Source organism: Amblyomma americanum, chromosome 4 (assembly GCF_052857255.1).
Source record: "Amblyomma americanum isolate KBUSLIRL-KWMA chromosome 4, ASM5285725v1, whole genome shotgun sequence".
Lineage (NCBI taxonomy): Eukaryota > Metazoa > Arthropoda > Arachnida > Ixodida > Ixodidae > Amblyomma > Amblyomma americanum.
This window is the reverse complement of record NC_135500.1, coordinates 154389825-154408501: the sequence shown is the minus strand read 5'-3', so window position 1 is coordinate 154408501 and position 18677 is coordinate 154389825. Positions and strand designations below refer to the sequence as shown.

At 49.1% G+C, this 18677-nt stretch overlaps 2 protein-coding genes across 2 annotated transcripts; both read left to right on the top strand.

Moving 5' to 3' along the window:
* The first annotated feature begins 1014 nt into the window (after positions 1-1014).
* On the top strand, positions 1015-3192 carry LOC144129882 (solute carrier organic anion transporter family member 4A1-like). The gene is made up of 3 exons (XM_077663942.1): positions 1015-1320; positions 2050-2319; positions 3028-3192. The coding sequence occupies exons 1-3, from the start codon at positions 1015-1017 to the stop codon at positions 3190-3192; spliced, it is 741 nt and encodes a 246-aa protein (XP_077520068.1).
* A 186-nt stretch (positions 3193-3378) lies between these two features.
* Positions 3379-15758, top strand: LOC144130417 (solute carrier organic anion transporter family member 4A1-like). Its single transcript, XM_077664341.1, has 9 exons — positions 3379-3452; positions 4401-4522; positions 5881-6210; positions 6972-7061; positions 10334-10535; positions 12589-12745; positions 13304-13565; positions 13924-14126; positions 15529-15758. The coding sequence occupies exons 1-9, from the start codon at positions 3388-3390 to the stop codon at positions 15733-15735; spliced, it is 1638 nt and encodes a 545-aa protein (XP_077520467.1). The 5' UTR covers positions 3379-3387; the 3' UTR covers positions 15736-15758.
* The last annotated feature ends 2919 nt before the right edge of the window (positions 15759-18677 follow it).

Sequence of the window (18677 nt, the reverse complement as noted above, 5' to 3'; positions counted from 1 at the left end):
CGTTACCAACGGCAGGTTGAAAGCCGCCCGTGGCAAATGACCGCAGTGCACATAGCACCTGCCGCCGCACCGACAGCGCGCTCGCACGGGCACCTCCCAGTTCATCGGCTAGTTCGTCGCACAACCACTCCACAGTCTGCTTCTCCAGTTGTAAAAAGGCGTCGAAGCAGCTTGTCCGGCAAGTCAAACATGGCGTGTCTTGTGCGCTCTCCTTCGCCGCTGCTCGCGCCGGCGCAGCCGCCTCACTCGTATCGCCGCATACACCGCCACCATTTTCTGTCACAAAAACAACGGTCAAATTGACCGCCTCGAGGCTGTCAGAAAAAACTGTCAATTTGCGCCTGCATAATTAGGTGTGCGACGTCACCACTTCTGCCACATCCGTGACGTAATTTGCAACCACCAATGACGCAAAAAAGCAATATGGCCGCCGGTCACGACCGACGAATAGGAGCGAGGCTAATTGACAGTAATACGGCCCCAGATGTCTGATCGTCCCATAATTTCTTTTCATGAGACACTCAAAAGTTTACGAGAATTTACGAGCAAAAAGATGCCACCCCACGCGCATTTACATAATGATGCATATAGCCTTGGAATATACCGACACCTAATTATTATCAAGACCTCGGTAGACGAAAAGAAAGAACAGAGGAAGAAGAAATCCGAACGGCGCGCGGTGCACGCGTCAGCTCCAGCGAACGATTCAGCCGCCATCGTCGCCCCTGGCCCTTTGTTCTAGCTTTCTCCCAGACGTGAGTGTTACTGGACGTTGCTGTCGGCGTGCCCACAGCTGCGTAGTTTCCCTATAGCACGAAGGCTTCACCTTCAGCCAGGTCTTAAGAACTAAGCAAGCGTATTTCTCAGAAGCTTGCTCACAAATGCTCAGTATGTCTTGTAAGCCCACGTACGGTGGAAAAAGCTGTCTTTTCCGCGTCATCGGAGCAGCGGCGAAATCTCACGAAGTACCGGCGCGCGCTGTGCAGTTACGCCGCAAAGGTGCACCATCCAGCCATGTGGTCCGGCGACAACCAGGGGTCCTCGGAGTTCTCAGTCTCGTCATTCGGCATGTCGGTGCCGCAGCTGGTGCAGGGCTCGGACCTGAAGCGTGCCGAAGGGGCCTCTGGCACCAACCACGACGTCAACTGCGGCTTGCTGGGCGTCTACCCTTCGTTCCTGCAGAGCTACCGCACGCCTCGGTGCTACCTCTTTTTCCTGTGCATTCTGGGCATGACGCAGGGCTTCGTCGTCAACGGGCTCGTCTCCGTGGTGACGCCCACCATCGAGAAGCGCTTCCAGCTGCTCGGCATCGAAGTCGGGGCAAGCCACCCTTTCACTCACTGTTGGCGCTCGCTCTTTAACTTTAGAACAGCTGTCTATTCGCACTTCATGTCAAAGTCACAAAATACCAGTATACCAGTTTATCTCTAACATGGGTTTCGCCCGGTGCTGTTTGCAAAAGGCCTGCATGTTCTTTGCAACCACATTCACAATGGCCTATATTACAGGCTCTAAGCGCTCGTGTTTTCCCTCCAAGACGAAATAGCTAACACCGAATTTTGTTAAGAGACCCAATAACGTGGCTTCCATAGTGAATGCGTTTTCCAGAAAAACTTGTTACAGTCCATGGTCTGGACGGCACCTCGATGACTGGCAAAAAAGCACTATTGTCAGCATTTAACTTGTTATTTCTTCAGCACCCTGCTCTGGGAGAACCTGGATGTCTCAAACCTCATCGGCGGCTGCTTTTGAAACAGCCACACAAGCAGCATACACAAACGGACACAGAGTTTGTGCAACACAGTTTGTGTGTCTAGCAACACAAACGGAGAGTTATTGTACGCATGAATTTCGAGTAAATTTCCTTCGTGTTAACCTGGGTAGAAGCCAGCAAGCAGCGCCGGTACTGGACATATCCTAGCATGCAACCTATGCAGTTGATAAGCGATCGTAAGGATATATACAGTTCATGCCAGGAGGTGGTCGTTTTGGCGTGTGTTCGGATGGTCTCGAGCTGTGAAGGAAGCGGTGGTGGTGGACGGCGTGCAGGTGATCCAGAGCATGTTCAACGTGGCGTCGTGCATCATGGTGACGCCGGTGAGCTACCATGGTGGCGTGGGCCACAAGCCGGTCATACTGGGCATTGGCGCCCTGGTCATGTCCGTCGGCGCCATGATATTCGCTTCGCCCCACTTCATCGCGCCGCAGCACCTGGTGCTGGAGAACGGCACCGCCAACGTCTGCCCCGAACGCGGCCCCGGGAAGTGCTCCCTCTCAGGCAGGGCCACCAACGCCAACGCCTTTAAATACTTCTTCATGGTAAGCGCTCCGCCAACTCGGGAGTGGAGTGCGGTGGTGTGCTGCAAATAGAGGGACAGAACGCCCGACCCACAATGGGCGACATACGGAAAACTGGCGGCAGAATTTTCGTTCTTTTTGCCCGCGAAGCGGCGCATTATCGAGGAACATTCAGGGGCTTCAGAGCATTCGGCAGTCATTCGAACAGCTCGAGCATCTCCTCTACACTTTGCCTCCTCCCAACCGCGGTTTCACGCACCAACGGCGGACAAATTCCGCGGTAATGGACATTCAAACGCATTGCAAAGAAATTTCACTTGAGATTTAAAGTATATGCCTGGTTATACGAGTTTGACATGCCATAGCTGTATTTTGGGTAAGGTTTATAATCGCTTTGTGAACATTTGTGATCTTCAATTTACTTGTGTTTACATTTTATTGTTGTCAATGGGCTCTCAGTGTGCTTAATTTCCTTCTGTATTGTATTCGCATGTAATCCCATCCTGCTATAGCCCCTTAATGGTCTTCAGTATTTTCAAACAAATAAATAAAATATTTTTTACGCCGAAGAGCGAAGCACTCCGAAGTAATGCAGGGGTTCTCTGACATGCGCTGGAATTCTCTGGCATGGCGTCATATGGCCCACTCGATTTCCTTAGAATCTGGCTCCATCAAAACGCGGCCTACCACAGCCCCTGAAATTTTTGCAATTGCCCTGTTCTCACGCAGCTGGGCCATGCGATGCACGGTGTTGGCTCGTCGCCGTTCTTCACTCTGGGCGTGGCTTACCTGGACCAGAACGTGCCCTCCGGCAGCGCATCCGTCTACATGGGTGACTATACAGCCTCGCGTGGTCTTGTAGCGACTAAGAGAAACGAAACGATACAGAAATAAATTAAAAGAAAATAGGACACTAACCTTTAAATTCGCCAACATAGACACTTTTTGTTGTGCCGAGCAGTGCCTGCGGAAAATGTGCTGTGCGTTACCTCCGCAGGCAAGAAAAGTGGGCTAAACAAATTTAAAATACACGTGCGACTGTCCCGTCTCGCAGGTATCTTTTACGCCACGTCCGTCCTGGGACCCGCTATGGGCTTCCTCCTGGGAGGATTTTTCCTTTCAAAGTACACCGACATCACAGCCGATACTTCACAGTGAGTACAACCACGTTCTCTTTTTTTATTCTTACCTCTCTCAGCGGGGAAACTCCACGTTTGTAGCAAGGACAGTGTTGTTCAGCGTGTCTACAGCTAGCATTTGAGAAGGCTCCTGAACTCACCTTTCATCAGCGCGCTATCTTTCTGCACCGCTATACAGGGCCGAAACATTCGGCCTTTGGACCGCTGCAGCTTGTATATGCTAGTGCTCTACATGGTCTGCATTCTTCAGACGCTACAGGCCGAGCATCAAGATGTATCTTTCATTACATTTACTAGTCTGACAGTGCGCTTATGAATACTGCTTTCTGCAAGGAAGTCGCCCAATCGTCATTCTCGATGGCTACTTAATATTCACTGACGCAACAAAACCCGTAGCAATGAAACAGGAGAAAAGTAAGAATCAAGCATTTCGATCAAGCTAATCATGCACGGGAAAAGACGGTCTAATGAACTATAATTGTTGCTGAAACGCGTTCTAGGCTCTGATTGCATGCAAACGCAAAAAAAAAAAAAATCAGCTTCATGCGATCCTTCTTGGTGGCTTTCTGGGCACGGAGAAAATAACACAAGGACGTATGCCGAAATAAAAGGCTCTTATTTAAATTTTTAAATATTTACCTATATATAACTTACAAGCTTTTGTTTTTTTTATAAAGTAATAGGCCCATACACTATAGCTCTTGGGATGCTTTATAGTATGAATTTGAAAGGTGCAATTTGCATCTTGTTGCGTGAGCGGAGACGTTTAGTGCATTTTGGGCACCTGTTATAGCCCTCATTCACTTTGTAGGCTAGCGAACTTAACCCGCAGACTTTATGGTACGTTAGAACGATCGTACTTAACGGGCGAAGCAACGGTCGTTTCTCTGGAAGCTGCATCTCTCTTGTACGACTGAATCATCGTTCTAATGCGGCATAATGCAATAACAATTTGCCACGCAGACTTGGAATGGACTCCTCGAGCACCAACTGGGTGGGCGCCTGGTGGCTGGGCTTCTTCGGGGCTTCGATCGTCATGTTCCTGGCCGCTTTTCCCGTCGCCAGCTTTCCCAGGGAGTTGCCAAGTACGTACGTACGCAGGGCTCATTCCTTTGCACGATCAGCTTACTGCTGGCATCCTTCAATGGAGACGCAACGCGTTCGTCACAAGAAATTTGCACTATTTAGCATGAAGAGTCGAGGGGATCGATAGAGCGTGATGATTTGGGGACAGATTACGGCAATGATGTTCCCGCATCGATGTGACGTTTGGCGGTGCAGCGCTGCTCAGTCGGCAGCCCAAAAGCTGGCGTCAACAGCCGCTTTGGTCGCGACAAAGGCGAGACCACATTGTGTGCTATGGCAGAGGCGCGCCTGACCGAGCGTTCCTCGCGTAGGTGCGCCTATAAGGCTGCTGTCACAACGCGTGGTACTCTCATAAATTGTTACAGTATAGCGGTAGTTAAAACCCAAAGCGACGGCGTAGAGTTGTATGTTGTTGGTTCGAGAGAGCACGTGTGGATGGTATAGAGTTGCGGAGGCCGTCGCCTCGCGCCGCTCTGCTTCCCCCCTTTCCCTTCGAGTGAAAGTATAGTAGTGAGGTGGAGTGGATATGTGCGTGTCTTCTGCAGAGCGCGGACAGGCGTAATTCGAGGTATTGTGATGCATTGTTCGTCGCCACAGCAGTGTGCGTCTAAACAAAAGCTTCTATCTCCAGTCATTACTCAGCGTTAATGGCGCTGGGATAGGCATAGGAACCTCCCGGGTAGGTTCCCCATAAGCGTATTACTGTTGCGTGAGGCAGTCCCGTAGACTGTCATCGCGTGGTCGCTTGCTTGTCAAGCCTCAACCTAGTTCAAAAGCGAAGAATTTTCCTTGGCTGACGACAGCAACTTAACCGCTCTCGAAACTGTCTCACTGGGTCTTTGAGTTTGACATTGACCAAATGCGTGTAGTGTTCAACAATTTACTAGATTCAGGCACGCATACATTTATGAGCAGAATGTAGCGAAGCGACACTGTTTCCTGCTGTTTCTTTTACAAAAGACATGAGGAATTTTGCGCTCATGCTGCTCAAGCTATTGTGACGTCATACCGATAGCTTAACTCTATGGTAATCGAAACCTAAAAATTAAAAATTAAATCCCAAACTTGTATAGAAGTCGCACATTTCTAGAAAATCGTAGTGATGACACCTATGCAGGAAAGGAGAAATGACTGACGGGATAGCATCTCACAGTGCCCGCAGCATTCTTCTGGAAGCATAACTCCTCACAAGGCGCTACCTTGTTAGGTTAGTTCACCTCTTAGCGGACAGACATCACTCGGACTTTTAACGCTACCGCCAGCATCTTCACTCAGAGCCGCAGTGGTGAACTGCCGTTAGTAGAAATTAGGCGTAAGGTGAAGGCCCACGCGATGACCGTTCGTGCTTCTCTCGCAGCTGCCAAGCTGAAGGCGATCGAAGTGGCCCAGAAGCAGAAGGAGAAGCAGCAGTCGAAGCAGTCCCGGGGCACGCCCGATGCACAGGAAGTGAAGGCTGCAGAGGCGCCGAAGGACGCACCGGAAGCGGGGGATGATGCGAAGGAGCAGAAGGACGCACCGAGCCCACAGCAGGAGGCGGCGCCGGAGCCAAAGGATGTGCAGAGCCCGCAGACGAACGCGGGCTCAGGCCGAACTCCGGAAACCGCAGAGCGAAGCTTCGTTAACCACGTCCGAAGACTAGTCGGCAATCCCACCTTCGTCTGCCTGACGCTTGCGGCGGCTGCCGAAAGTGAGTCCAGAAGTCACTCTTAGAAAAGAGTAATCGTCGATTGAGAAGCGTACGTTCGAGCATGCTTGAGAATCCGTCCCCTGGTTTCAGGAAAGTCGTCGACAGTCGTTCAGATTCGCAGGCACTCATAGTTCGAATTAGTAACGCATTATTAGTAGCTACTCGCTTGCACAGAGGACCTTTCATTATGTAGAACTGACGATTTTGAGCCTCCGTGGTTCCCACGTGAGCAGTTGGAACAGGAGCCGCCAATAAGATAACCCACGACGGGCCCCCTGTGGGCGACCCCAGAATGTGTAGGTTTGTGTTCTTGAAGCCCTTGTCCCCTCACAAGTTCGCCACCTACTGTGGACTTGTGCAGGGACAAGTATTTTGTATTCTGATAGAACATAAAACAACAGCTGTTGTTAACACTGGGCCACGACCCATGGCGTCGTGTATATTACTCCGCTAGCCAGTCACAACAGCAAACGAAATCAGCCATTTTTCAGAATTTTAGACCTTATAAATGTTTTTGCTGTTATTGGCTTCTTGTTTAGGTAACATAAAAAGTTTTAACATCGGACAACTCTTTTGTCGCGGAGGAATTCTGTGCGGCGGCCCTGAATGGGGGCGAAGCTTTTTGCAGACTTATGTTTTATCCGACTATTGTGCGCTTTACTGTATGGCGATACATTCTTTGATGCTGCAGATCTTTTTAAAACCTAAAAACTTGCGTTCTTTTTAGTTAAAAATCTGATTTCATCACGTCTTCATTTCAGCCATGGTAGCGTCAGGGCTGACTGGATTTGCGACGAAGATCTTCATCGCCATGTTCGGCATATCCTCTTCACAGGCCTCCGGCCTCTTAGGTACGTTTGCTGCGTACGGCTCAGGGATCTCTTCTGACACCGAAAAAAAGGTCTACAAGATTATACGTACTGTTGGTTTTGGCCATTTCACTCAGAGCGCTGTCGTGTTGTATAATGCGCTCTTTGACATAGTGGTCTCTCTCCAGGCAGGGGTGTTGGGGGCATTGTGAGAGTGATTCGTGCTTTGTCCGCTTCATGTTATATCTGTGGCACTCATAGGGCTCACAAGTAGATTTATAAGTTTTGTTCAGTCTAAACTTGGCTTACGGTGTGTGGTGCTCTATCAGCCTCTTCGCCAAAAGTCATTATTGTCAACATTCTGGACCCCTGCACCACGAAAGTGAATCACGGCACGACAGCCGGATATACCTATAAGCAGCGCTGTCGTTTTGTGAAGCATTAGGAAGGAATAGCTCGTTCTGTTTTTATGTTAAAAAATCAGGATGTTTGCCTCCTGCAAGGACAGGAAGTCATGCAGCTCATGTTGGTCACCCTAAATTAGGCTAAGAGTGGTGGTGCCACCTACCGTCACCTACCCCGGTGTTGGCGTCACCGGGGTAGCTGACGAGCGGTGAGGCGTCGCCCTAATTTGTTGCGAGGGATTGTTAGCAGTGATATTTTTTAAATTGTAAATTATGGGGTCCATGCAGAGCTTTTAAATTTGACTCGAATACTCACAAGGACCACGTTAGGGGGGGGGGGGGGGGGGAGGGGGTGCAATTAGCACCCTTTCTCTCCATTTCCTCAGGGCCCTGCGCAGTGCTCCTCGGCACGACATATACACATGCAGGGAGCTTATATATGTAAACCAGTTTTATGTCTCTAGTCAAGAAAATATGCTAAAAAGACCCCATGGTTTTTAACATAACAAAAGAAAGTGAAAATACAAACTCTTGCTAGAAATCCATAATGTCCTTAGTTTAAGTGAGAGAATACACGGGGAAACACAAACATTTCCACAACAAGCTAACAATTCAAATAAAAACTCATTACAAACTCCTTGTAGCAACCACTGGGCAATAATAACATTTATACAATAAGCTAGCAATTTTAAAAATTCTACAGATTTTAACCTCTTCTTCTGTAAGAAACACTGCTGTTCTTCCGACTTTTAGGCAACTGTAGTTCAGTCAATTTTTCCAAAACCGTACGAAAGAAGACTTGCCGCTCCCAGACCCCATCGCTCAATGTTCGGGGAGTCACAGCGCCGCGGGTGCTCGAGGCACCCCCCCCCCCCTTTCCTGTATTTGACGCCTCTGAATATGACCATCAAAATCATTTCACGGTCAATTAAACTTTGCCATTGTTAGAAAAACATAGAAAAAAATTTGTAAAAAATTGGAACATTTCACGCAGGACAATGAAACATTTTGTGTAAATAAACGACTTGTCGCTTTCATATACAGTCAATTGAAATGAATTTGTTTTATTCATTTTCTAAAAAACGCGAAAAATCTACAGAAATAAGGGATTTTGAAATTTCATATCAAATCTGATGTTCGCAAAGTCACTACAACTATTTTTCTAAATTGTCTGGAAGGAAAAGAAGCCGGTAGAAATGCTTAGAGATCAGAAACATAAACTGTATAAGAAAAATTTCTATATTTGAGAAAATTTGCTTTTCGAGGTATATACATTCAGCCATCAATTGCAGAGTGAGGTGTTCCTAGTAAAAATAATCAATATAGTAAGCCACACTGTACAATTCGATGGCACTTATTTCTGGAAGTTTAATTGGAACACTTTTTTTGTTTTAAGTGAGGAAAAAGCTGTGGAGGTTGAGTCGCTGCATTCAGCCTGGGCGTTTCTGCGTCCAAGCGTCATTTGACCTGCGCTGCGCTGCGGTATACGGCTCTAAAACTTATCGAGTTATAGCTACAGCTCTAAAAATGACTCAGCACTCACCTCCACTTGATTACGCAACACAGTCATATGATAAGTATAAAAAAATTACCTTTCACCACTGGTCAATACAGTGAATAAACTAGCGTCACATCTCATTAGAAGGGAGGATCAAGAGCTACTTATAGGTCATGACTTGTGACATCGGGCATCAAGGCAGCGTTTGGTAAACCTGTCTGGGCACGGCCGCACTTACCAGCATTGAAGGCTATGTATGAATGGTTATGACCTCCGCCACACGAATGGACCGCGTCGAGGCGCTGAAACCTCCATCCCGCGCATACCGATCGCGGCAGCGTGCTCTGTGGGGGCCCTGATTTCGAAACAGGCGTCGAAGAAAACTACGGCGTGCCTTATTCGGAATTCGTGGCCAGTTAATCGAAAGCTATCAGATAATTTGAGGGCATATTCGATTCGCTTACACTAACTTTGCACACGTAATGTATGATTTTCAGTGGATATAATAGGAGGATATTGTATTCTCTATTCGAAAAGTTTGGAATATTCGACACCTTTGCACCGAACGCTAAAAGGGTACTTTAAGCGCCCTCTTGAGGCGCATTGTAAGAGGTACTGCCATTGTGAAAAAACATTGAATGCGGACCTCGTGTCGCGTAATGTGAGAGGATGTATATAATAAAGACTGCTATGAAAGCGATAAAAGGGTACTTTAAGCGCCCTCTTGAGGCGCAGTGTAAGAGGTACTGCCATTGTGATAAAATATTGGATGCGGACCTCTTGTAGCGTGATGTGACATGATGTATATAATAAAGACCACTATGAAAGCGATAAATGGGTACTTTAAGCGCCCTCTTGAGGCGCATTGTAAGAGGTACTGCCATTGTGATAAAACATTGAATGCGGACATCTTGTCGCGTAATGTGAAAGGATGTATATAATAATCACTGCTATGAAAGCGACGCATTACAGTGTCAAACAAAACAAACAAATAATATCAAACGTGCACTGCCAGTCATAAGTCGTCAAATTGGGAGAAACTGGAGCACGTAACCTTCCAGATAAAGTCCGAGGATGAACTGCAGTCCGAGGGTGAACTACCTGATAACCGCTACGCTGTTAAGGAGTCATACGCTGAAGGCGTCCATAAAAACTAAAAGTAGCACAGTCATTAGTCTTTTCAGGACTACTGCGGCCTTTTAACCAGACATCAGCATTATTCCCTCAAAGAGCAACTGATGGCGATGACAGTGCATCTGTACTCCCCAAAAGACTAAATACTGTACTGCTTCTAGTTCTGTACAGTTTGCAGTGTGTGTATGGGATAATGCAGCTAGAGCTCCTTTAGGGCACTGCAGAATCGGTAATCGCTGCATTCTCGCCTGCGCATTCCGCGCCCCCACCCCGTGCAGGCGCCGTGGCCGTGCCCAGTGCCTGCGGCGGCACCCTGCTGGGCGGCTACGTCATCACCAAGATGAACGTCAAGTCGTCGACCATCGTGCGCTACTGCGTCATCCTCTCGTTCGTGCCCTGGTTCACGCTGTTCGTGTTCATGCACTCCTGCGACAACAACCAGAGCGCGCTCGCCAACCGCACTGGCCCGCCGGGGGACTCGTAAGCAAGCGCATGCATGCATGTGCAGCTCAGCCTGTCCGGCTGTGCACTTCGTGTGCTGTGCGTGGTGCGACATGTTGGCTGTGCGCGTTTTATTGGCAACACGCGAACCATGTGGTTAGCTTTGAAGCCGTCTTTATTTAGACAGCGCTACACCATATAGCGCTACACAACTGTAGTTTGGAGGGATCATCTTGGGATATATCGATATGTGTTGAGAGTATCATTGTAAGCTTCGCGCAGTCTCAGGAGCGGCGTAACTGCTACGTGACGCACTGTATAGGTTTCTATATAACAGATTAGCCTTCCTGTTTCCCTGCGTATATGTGTTATGCTAGATAGTTATGGACCCAGTCACGCCATATGTATTAAACGACCGCGGAAACTTCACGCTCACAAACGCATGTTTCGAACTACAGTGACAAAGCGTAGAAAAAACTGACGGTGGTTTAGCTCTGATTAAACCTGGAGTGATGCGATAGCTACAGCTGGCTGAGTGGAAATTGGTCAAGTGACAAACCATGTGACGAACCACGTGATCAGCCACGGCGCCACTCCGCCGGCAGCTGCTCCGCACCACGTCACCAACCATTCCCATTGCCACGGCGCCGCCACGCTGAAGGCTCGAAATGCTACCGTAATGTGGCTATCGCTACAAAGGCTGAAAATAAAGAAAAAACACAACAGGGACACCAGTTACACTAAGCGCTGGCAGTGCGATAGCATCAGAAGCTGTTGACGCCTTTACATGGGGTCTTGCGTCATTCTTTTGTGGTTGTGTTTGCAGACACCTAGAGGTATATGTGCACACAGACGTGTCCAGCCATCTCTTCGGGTCATCTAGCTGGTAGTTACACGTTTCCCCAAAGGTGTCGATAAGGACGCAAGAGATACACATCGAAACGTATAGTTGTCACTTCTGGTCTGGTGACTAACTTCCGGTCTTGGGAATTAAGTGACCGACCACACATTTTTTTTCCCCGGTGAGGGTTCTAATGCTATCGCATTAAGGATATCAGTGACCTTATGTTGTTGGGTTCCTTTTACATCGTTATGCGAACTAACCTTCTGGAATCGTCAACCACGCAGCCTACACGTGACAACAGTACTGGGGAAAACAACTTCCAATTTCTTCGTACTCAATAGCTGCCACTTACCGTGTGATCAGAACATGAAAACAAAAAAACAAAAACGCGCAAAAGAGGGAGGGAGAGGATATGCTAACGCGACTACTGAAAACGTAGCAACCATGACGATGATGTCAGGTGCTCCGTAACGACTGCGTTAGCAGAGCATCGACAAAAAGGCGAGCAGTTGCGGCTACGTGCGCCTCGCCTAGCCACGTACCTGCCACTGCGCGCGCGTTGCAAGAATCCGGTAATCCGATAAAAGTCCACGCTAGTACTTCTTCCCTGTGTTAAAATTCACTAATGGCAAATTTCTTGCCGTTTGTTCAATAGGCTAACGGGTAGATTGAGTTGGAATTTGCCATTTCGCTGTAAGGGAATAGCTTTTAGCGTTTTTCTCCGGGCCAAACGGTGTCTGCAATAAACCCATGCTGTGCGGTAATTGAAAACTCCCGCGCTCACCTGCTGTGGTCCAGAGTCACAAGGGACAATCGATATTTTCAACCTAGGGCATCGCCTTCGTGTTCGCTTTGCTGCTTCGTGCTTCAGTAAAACTTCCCGATCTAGTACTTATTGCTATGCTTCAATGCTGTTTCCCGAAACATGCGAGCACATAGTAGTCTCGCGAGCGCTATGGCGATGACTGTGTCGGAAAGGTCTGCTTTAGCCGATGACTTACCGGCCTTGAAAACGTTTTGTCTGTGCTCATATGAGGAATCTTTGGGACCGCGCGATAAAGCTAAAGCAAGCGACCCTCTTTGGTTTGAGTATACTTCAGGCTAGGAGAGGTTATTAACCCAAGATCGATATGTTCCTAAAACGGTGTCGAATTGCACTTAACGAGGGGAGTCACTCACCACGCGCACACGTACCTTTTCCGCGCCATCGGAGTGCGAGAACTGACCCCTATGGCGCGGCTCGTGCAGCCATAGACTCACCTTTGCCGATCTGGAGAGTGGCTGCAATGCACACTGCAACTGCACCAGCGTCATGTACGACCCAGTCTGCGGAAGCGACAACTTCACCTACTACTCGCCTTGCATCGCAGGCTGTGCGGACGAGAAGCGATTCGACAAGACCAAGGTGAGTCGATTCGAGTAAACAAATCGTTTACTGATTGAAGGGGTGAGCTTTGCTGTAACAGCGGGTGGGCCCTCCCTCAGTTCACGGCTCCTGAAACTTGTGCTGTACGAGTCGCCCGGACGAGCATATATGTATCTGGTCTTCGCCCAACCCATCCTTCCACCACTGCCAGGCATAGACATAGTTATCGATTGCTACCAAAGGTGCTTTCATTTCAGTTGCGTAACTAAAATCTCAATCTGTACATAACATGAGGCCAGTTTCTGGAAGTGAGAGCAGACTCAGGCCCATCTTACTAGCTGGCTGGCCAGTTCCAAGTGGTGTCCCGCAACATTCTTCATTACAGGATAGCACTGTCGTTCTTCACTGTGAAAGCAATGGGTTGCCACTCACGATGAGGAGTTTCTTGTATATTTGCTCTTAGTTTCCCGTTGTTTCTCTAAACGAGCGTGAAATCATTCGTGGATGCTTTCTTCGAACGTGGCTTTAGGTCTGCGACGTGCAGTTCCCCGCTAAACCTACAGCGGCTTTCCTGCAGCGTGCGTTGTCTGCGCTCAGCTCTACACGCAGTGCACGTGCGTCAACGGGCCCACGCTGCACAAGCAGCTCGAGAACGACACCCTGTTCCCTTACATGGCCAAGCGGGACCCGTGCGTCTCCGACTGCTCCCTCGTCTTAGTCTACGCGGGGGCCATCTTCATCGCCCTCTTCTTCACCTTCCTGCTCATAGTGCCCGCGCTCACGGCGCTGCTGAGGTCCATCGACGAGGACATCAAGTCCACCGGCATCGGCGTCAACTACGTGGCCATCAGATTGCTGGGTATGATGAGCGCCTGACATATGGCACCGAGTGGGCTGTGAGAGCTGTTGCATTGCTGCTCAGAGGCACAGAGGTTAATGCATGGCTGAACAAACTGACTTGTCCGCGCTCAAACTTCAGGCGTTGTGGTTACCTGAGCGCGTTTTTAGTCTCAAACGTCACCACTAGAATTTCAGAACAAAGGCTCGCTTGTGCTATATACTAATATGAAGTTCACTGCCAGTAATCAATCTTCGGTAAGCGTGCTCTCGGTCATTGTGGTCGAGTCAGGCACAGTCGTTTTATGCAGTACACTGCAGAGTGGTCTCCCCGGAGAACCTTTGAGGAATGCTGATGTGTCCTTGGCTTTCCCCACCAGGCACCATCCCTGGCCCGATCCTGTTCGGCCACTTGATCGACCGCAGCTGCATCCTGTGGCAGGGCACGTGCAGCGGCGGCTCGGGCGCATGCGCCGTCTACGAGAACTCGGCCATGGGCATGAACCTCTTCCGCGTCATGATCAGCGTCAAGTCGGCCTCCATACTGTTCTTCTTCTGCGCCTCGCTCAGCAGCAGGACCCAGGCATGTCCCCGCTTCTCTTCCGGCTGTGACTTAGGCTGTCTCACTAGAGTGACACTAGCGCAGTTGTGGCGTGAACACTCCTTTTCTTGTCCCTTGTTTTTTGTGACTGTTTTATTTTTCAAGTTACAATGTACCAACTGGCCCGCATTTCAACCCTTCTTCAAAATGGCAGCCCGACCAAGAGACGCGTGGCATCACGTCTCAAGAAAAATCGAGAACCACTGTGAAAGCGAGAGTTCCCGTCAGCTTGCCTCGGTTTTGCAGCGACAGCCGTTAAAGGCGTGTTTCCGGATTCCACGTGGTCGTTGTCGTCGGCAGCGTGACTCCGCGCCTCACTGATTATCACCATGCGCTGACATTCAGTGTGATGTACTGCTCCGCGTCACACTAACTGGTCCATGCAATGACGTGACGAATGACGTCGCAGCAGCCAGTCACACTGTTCGTATGCAGTAACGCCACGCATGACGCCGCCGCAATGCGCCATGACAGCGCAACACACTGAGTGGTCTAAACATTGTAACGTCAAAAGTGACTGCATAGTGACGTCACGCACTCTCTGCAATAGAACGGTAGAAAAATAACGGGTTTTGGCAGGTTACAGTTTATGGTTGAAAAAATATGAAAACATTGCAGATGAGGAAAACTTGCGTGAGGCGCGCACAGATAGTGTGCGGTTTTGCGTGTGCCTTATGGAGCCTGTTCGGATCGGCTCTGTGAAGTATTTGCACACTTTAAATGAGTCCGCATGGGCAGTGCTGTTACAGCGCGAGAAGTATTCGATAGCTCGCTGCCTTCCATGAGCTTATATGTTCCGATAATCAAAGATAACAGCAGAGGCGCCGGTCTATCGTTAACACTTCTATCTTGAGAACTGCTTCTAGAACTCGCCCCCCGATAAGCTGACGCCAGCCGCAGCTTCCAAATGCGTTACGGTATTACCAGGATATTAGTGATAGCAGCACAATGGTCTGCTCTATTTGTAAGCATAGGGTGCATGAAGATCTTTTAGGCTTGTCTCCTCCGACGTAAAATATAACACATGTTTGATACATTTTCCAGCAGATTACCATTCTACAGCATCGTGTCAGCATTAAAGATATTCAGTGTCAAAAACCATCGCAACCGCGTGACACGTTGTATACAGGATACTTGCTTGATATGAGGCTGTGTATTGGCTTCGATTGCTGTCACTGTGGAGCGAGTTCCGTGGAGAACAAACGACATAAAACGACAGGCGCATTTTTTGTTTGATAATAAGTTGTTTAAGAACTCAACTCTTGCATTATGTACGATTGCACCATGACGACCGATACATCCGCAGATCCTTCCTCGAGACGCGTGACGTTTTCTGCTATTTGTTGGACTTGACTAACAGAAACGCCCTTATTGGTTCGAGCAGAGCTCCTCGCCGTCACCCGGTGCCGAAGGGACGCCTGATGCGGCGGCGCCCGGCGACGGCGGAGGCGCTGACAAGCAGCCGCAGCAGCCCGAACAGGAGCAGCCGCAACAGATTTCGCGCAGCTCTGCCAGCGTGGACAACAGCTTCAACAGGGGAAAGGACGACGCCAGAGAGGACGTCAGCAAGGACAGATCCCGCAGAGACTGAGATGGGTTGAAAACAAAAGAATAAAGGTGAAAAAAAGACTATGCTGAAATTTTTCACAGAATGCGTAATAAGAATATAGTCGACCGCAGTTTCTCTTGTTACGGAATGTAGATTAAAAGGTCGGACCACATGAACAAACGGCAGTATTTTTTTTCACCCCCAAATAGTTCCTCACGCTTGCCATGTATCTGCTTGTGTTGTGACAACGCGATAGTTGTCTGCCAAGTTTGTAGTCATCATCAGCCTGACTACGCCCACTGCAGGGCGAAGACCTCTCCCACGTCTCTCCAATTAACCCTGTTCCTTGCCAGCTGCGCCCACCCTATGCCCGCACACTCCTTAACTTCATCCGCCCACCTAACTTTCTGCCGCCCCCTGGTACGCTTCTCTTCTCTCGGAATCCGCTCCGTTACCCGAAGGACCAGCGGTTATCTTGCCTTCACATTAGATGCCCTGGCCAAGCCCATTTCTTCCTTGATTTTTTCGCTTGACTCTTGCCAATAGACATTGCCTTATATTGTCCTCCAAGACAATTTGTTACAAGTTTTCGTACCACGTGACCTTCCCTAGGCACACCGTATGTAAAATTTCATTCCAAAGGTCAAGGGACAGAGGTCGAGGCTTCAGAGACCCATCGGCTTTTTCACGGCTGCTAGTGAAGTGAGTTCGCACTAAGCTCGAACTCTCATCGATTCACTGGTACTCGCGGACTCGAGCGTTAAGATGTCGCAGGTGCATTTACACGCGCAGTATACGCGAGTTCGCACCCAGTGGCCCCGTCTTCCACGCCATGCACATAGGCTGTCTCATCTGGCTGCCTAGAGCAAAACAAAGAATCGCAGTCTGGCAGCAACAAGAATACAAGCCATAACAACGATCTGAGGTGCGCATTTCAGCCCCGCAAATTTCTTTTAATGTTGGCCAGCAGCAGAGGTCCCCAAAGCCCCACATGACTTCTACGTGGTATGAAACAAAAATGAAATTCCTTCCGCTACTTGTGGGGCTCGTGAGACCCAGGTTGCTCTCCCCGGGAAACCTCTCGAGACCAGTCTAATTTAACTGCCGCCTGCCAAAACCCATTTGACAGGTTGTGCTGACGTCACAAGGTCACACGACCTGGATCGTAGGGGCGCCACCTGCTTTTTCCTTCACAACGCCGATTATGTCGACGCAGCATTTTTTGCAGGAAGGGGAGCATTAACGCTGTCGCGTTAATATTTTTCAGCACCGATTGCTTGACAAGCCAAGCAGCTCCGGCTTTAAAGAGGAGCCGTGGTAGACAGAAAATTCGATTGCTTTTATGTTATGTTTCATAGTTGTGCACTTCACACGAGAAAATGGATATTATATCATGTGGTCGTGATTGTGGGCAAAACGCAGCCTAAAAGGGAATATATACGCTATGCACCCGACGAGCTCAGCAAGAGACGCCGGACTATGCCAGACGCCGATCGCCGGTATCATCTCGGGTGGTACCGAAGGCGGCCGCGTGACGGCTACACCATGCGTGAAAGTTGAGAATTATATCGGTGTACACATATTCGGTGCACAGTCGTTGAATGTTTTGTATCAGGTCTTAGTTTGCCTCATCGCCCTCAAGTAGAGGCTCTCCACTACGTCGCCCTTCGTTAAATCACGAGAAAGTCAATACGTCCTGATCAGCGCTCCCCAAGATACGCATGTACTTCGCACGATCGACTTGAATGCGTACGGTAGTACAGCAGGAAGTAACTGTTTAATCTGTGTATTATACGCTATCTGAGTAACACTGCGAAATTCGAGCTTCACGTAGGCATAACTCAGTCATATTGGAGTCAACTGAATTCATGACTGTTTTGCTGGCAAAACATACGGGACTGATTCCTGTGCTGCCTGTTATTTTAAGTGGTGTTATTTTTGCTAGAAATTAAAAAAAATAAATTATCGATATTTTTCATCGCATTCAAACAGTTCCTGATCGTTTCCGAATCAGTATCAGCCAGGTAAAGCGGACAGAACGCCTCGGAAATATTTGCAATATTTAAACAAATCAACTTGCAGTTAAGGCGGCAGCCAAGTCCAAATGATCATCCACATTCAGTTCGCAGTCGATCGTCACCAAAAGCTGAAAAAGAGTGAGGCATCGAATTCACGGCGCTGACGTCATTCTTTAGGAAACGCGCACGCTCGCTCCTTGGCCATTCGATCAGTGGGCTGGCACTGAAACGCCCTGGAGAAAGCCTCGACGTACATCAGGGGGACGTCCACGTTTTCTTTGCTGGCGGCACTCAAGGACGTCGGACAGCGGTAGAAGGTTTCGCGCATGTAGAAGAACCGGCTGTGGGAGAGGCTCCAGTGGCGCCAGGCCCTTTCCACTTTGTACCAGTCGGGCTCTGTAAGCCTAGAGAGGACAGAAGAAACAGCCAGTGAGGCTGCCACTGTGTTGACTTGGTCATCGACACTTTGAAGATTTTTCCCCGCCGTAAAGTAATGCTTCCGGAAGCAGTCCACCAGCTCGGTAATGTGGTCTCGTGCAGCACTAGACCATAACAAAGTTTTCGTTAGAATAAAGCGCCAGATTGACTGCGCCAAAGCTACAGCGATGACCGGTGTATTGAATACGTCAGAGTGCATAGGGTCGATCCGTATGAGGGAATATAGAGCTGGCGAGACGAGGATCCTGTCTCCCCTCTGCAGCTTAATGTAGTCATATATTCGTCCTGAAACGTGAGGGCTTTCGAAGGGCAGACGGTGCCGTGCCAGCGCTAAGCGCGTCTCGTGCTCCGAAGAGTGTCCTTGCAGCAGTTTCTCCAGGAATGTCTGCGTGAAGTGGTTGTCCTGGATGCTTGATAGGCTCAGTGGTTGCGGCACAATAAGAGTCAGGCTAGTGAACAATGTGTTCAAAAGCGAGCTGTCTCCGGGGCTGAAAATAGCGCTTGACAAGCTGTCCATCTTTAGTGCTT

What these genes read in the sequence shown, in the direction of transcription:
- LOC144129882 (XM_077663942.1), top strand. Translation starts at nt 1,015, where the DNA reads ATGTGGTCCGGCGACAACCAGGGGTCCTCGGAGTTCTCAGTCTCGTCA. An exon ending in TGCTCGGCATCGAAGTCGGG is followed by an intron (nt 1,321 to 2,049) that starts GCAAGCCACCCT and finishes GACGGCGTGCAG; the next exon opens with GTGATCCAGAGCATGTTCAA. An exon ending in CCTTTAAATACTTCTTCATG is followed by an intron (nt 2,320 to 3,027) that starts GTAAGCGCTCCG and finishes GTTCTCACGCAG; the next exon opens with CTGGGCCATGCGATGCACGG.
- LOC144130417 (XM_077664341.1), top strand. Translation starts at nt 3,388, where the DNA reads ATGGGCTTCCTCCTGGGAGGATTTTTCCTTTCAAAGTACACCGACATC. An exon ending in AGCGATTCGACAAGACCAAG is followed by an intron (nt 12,746 to 13,303) that starts GTGAGTCGATTC and finishes GTCTGCGCTCAG; the next exon opens with CTCTACACGCAGTGCACGTG. An exon ending in CGCTCAGCAGCAGGACCCAG is followed by an intron (nt 14,127 to 15,528) that starts GCATGTCCCCGC and finishes TGGTTCGAGCAG; the next exon opens with AGCTCCTCGCCGTCACCCGG.